The 1,989-nt window shown below is 39.0% G+C and overlaps 1 protein-coding gene across 1 annotated transcript in view; it reads left to right on the top strand.

Annotated features, from left to right (window-relative positions):
• Positions 1–1,810: 1,810 nt before the first annotated feature.
• LOC103371406 (acyl-coenzyme A thioesterase 4-like) overlaps positions 1,811–1,989 on the top strand; it is a gene marked incomplete at its 3' end in the record, with an annotated part of 11,870 nt that continues 11,691 nt past the window's right edge. Inside the window, exon 1 of the mRNA XM_008300727.1 lies at positions 1,811–1,945. Within this exon, the coding sequence (XP_008298949.1) occupies positions 1,811–1,945 (135 nt within the window). The remainder of the gene's footprint in view (positions 1,946–1,989) is intronic.

Here is a 1,989-nt window from a genome sequence, read left to right as displayed (position 1 = left end):
TTAAAAAATAAAAGGATAACTATTTGTTGGATTTACTGTTGCTTGATTGCATTATATGATTAATATGATTTTATTTTACAGCATCATAACACTTAATGACATCTTCATAACTGGTTCAAAATGTTTCACTTTACTTCAGGTCAAGGATATAGGCCATTTAACTATTATAATATTATCTGACAGCATCATAACACTTAATGACATCTTCATAACTGGTTCAAAATGTTTCACTTTACTTCAGGTCAAGGATATAGGTCATTTAAATGTCTTATGACCGTTAATGTCAGTTCCAACCAGGTATGATAGATCAATACAAAGTTAATAGACACCGCTAAATTGTGTCTTTACATCTGACGATGGAGTTTGTTATGACATGTTAATGTCAAGTGTCATAATGAAAAATTTGGGGGATAATTTGTCCCTTGTTGTCTCTGGTCAAATTGTCATAATGTTGTCATATTGAATTTCCCTTCTGGGATAAATAAAGTATTTTTCATTTCTTTCATTTCATTTCATAACAAAGACAATAGTTGACCATTTGTCCCTCTCCTTATGTCAAGTTGTCATGACAAACAGTGCTAACCGAGTCCAAAAGGTGTCATTATTTACCAAATGACACTTAATGACAGCCTTTATGAAGCGTTGTTCATGTTAATGACAGGTGTCATGTCACGATAATGACAGTGTAATGTCAGTCTTATGTACACCCCTTCAAATAAAGTGTTACCATACTTAAAAACTGCACAACTTTATTGGTGCAAATAAAAAAAAACCCAACAATTTCTTTTCCATTTTGCAAGCAGCTGTTTTTGATGTGCATTAAAGCTGTGTACCAAAATCAATAGTGCATAAGTTGTAAATTGCTTGCTGAAAATTTGTTTAATCAAAAGGCATTTCAAATGGAAATCCTGAGCATAACAATGCATAGTATCCACAAAAGTATAGTAGAGTTGCATTGCAACATAAAACTTTGCAGCCAGTTTCTTTGATGTCACCACCACGTCTTTTGGGGGGCGTATATAGCGGTGGGTGAATATTCCGACCGACGGGGTGGAAGTGAGCGGGATGCACAGGCAGTACTTGGCTGCTAATGCCAATTTAGGATTGCGGGCACAGTTCTGTTTCCACCATCGGGCGATGGTGGTGGTGGCGGCAGGGAGGGAGGGTACCGGCGGGTGGCGGGCAAATGTTCAGATCTCAAAATTGCTATGTGGCCACCACCACAATGACCGAATATTCTGATATTTGGGTCCAGCCCTACTGTGTCAGTCGATGCACTGCATTCGCCCTCCTCCTCGGTTGCGTATTCAATCAAACAAGTCGACAAAGACAAATCAGTCTTCCAAAATAAAGCACACACATATAGCACCTTTGACCTGTGTGACTCTTCTGATGGGCAAATCATATGCATATGTTTACGATATAAGATTGTCAGATTGACCGATCCAAGTAGCAGCCCATTAGTTAAACACAGTTGTATACCAACTGCTAGCTGCTGAGCAACAAACTGAATGAAGGTGGACAATTAGTCTCAATCAGTGTCACAATCAGTTTATATGACAGTCCTGTAAGTTATTAAAAGAAGTCCTTGGTTGGCAGTCCAAGTGGAAGCCGAGGCACTGATTGTAATTATACAGCTTCTTTATTCATACATTTATATGCTCTACCAACACTAGTGTTTTTTTGGAGTTGTTGTTTTTTACCCAGCATTCCCTATTTTTTCTTTCCCATCTTCTTTTATTTGTCTCAGTTCATAATGGACAAGAAGCAGTTTTGTGTGAGTCTGTCAGTTCATCCATCCAGAGGACTCATGGATGAAAAGTTTGTGATCCTGGTACAGAAGGTCCCCCCTGGTTTCCAGCTGACTGTCCATGCCTCCTACCAGTGTGAAGACGGACACAGCTGGGAAGCATTTGGTCACTACACAGCTGATGCCAGCGGGACTGTGAACAGTACATGGTTTTAGTTCATACAAACAGAAAATTCTGG

Source organism: Stegastes partitus, unplaced genomic scaffold, assembly GCF_000690725.1.
Source record: "Stegastes partitus isolate 25-593 unplaced genomic scaffold, Stegastes_partitus-1.0.2 Scaffold1579, whole genome shotgun sequence".
In the NCBI taxonomy this organism is placed as follows: domain Eukaryota; kingdom Metazoa; phylum Chordata; class Actinopteri; family Pomacentridae; genus Stegastes; species Stegastes partitus.
This window is presented reverse-complemented; position numbering and strand designations above follow the sequence as displayed.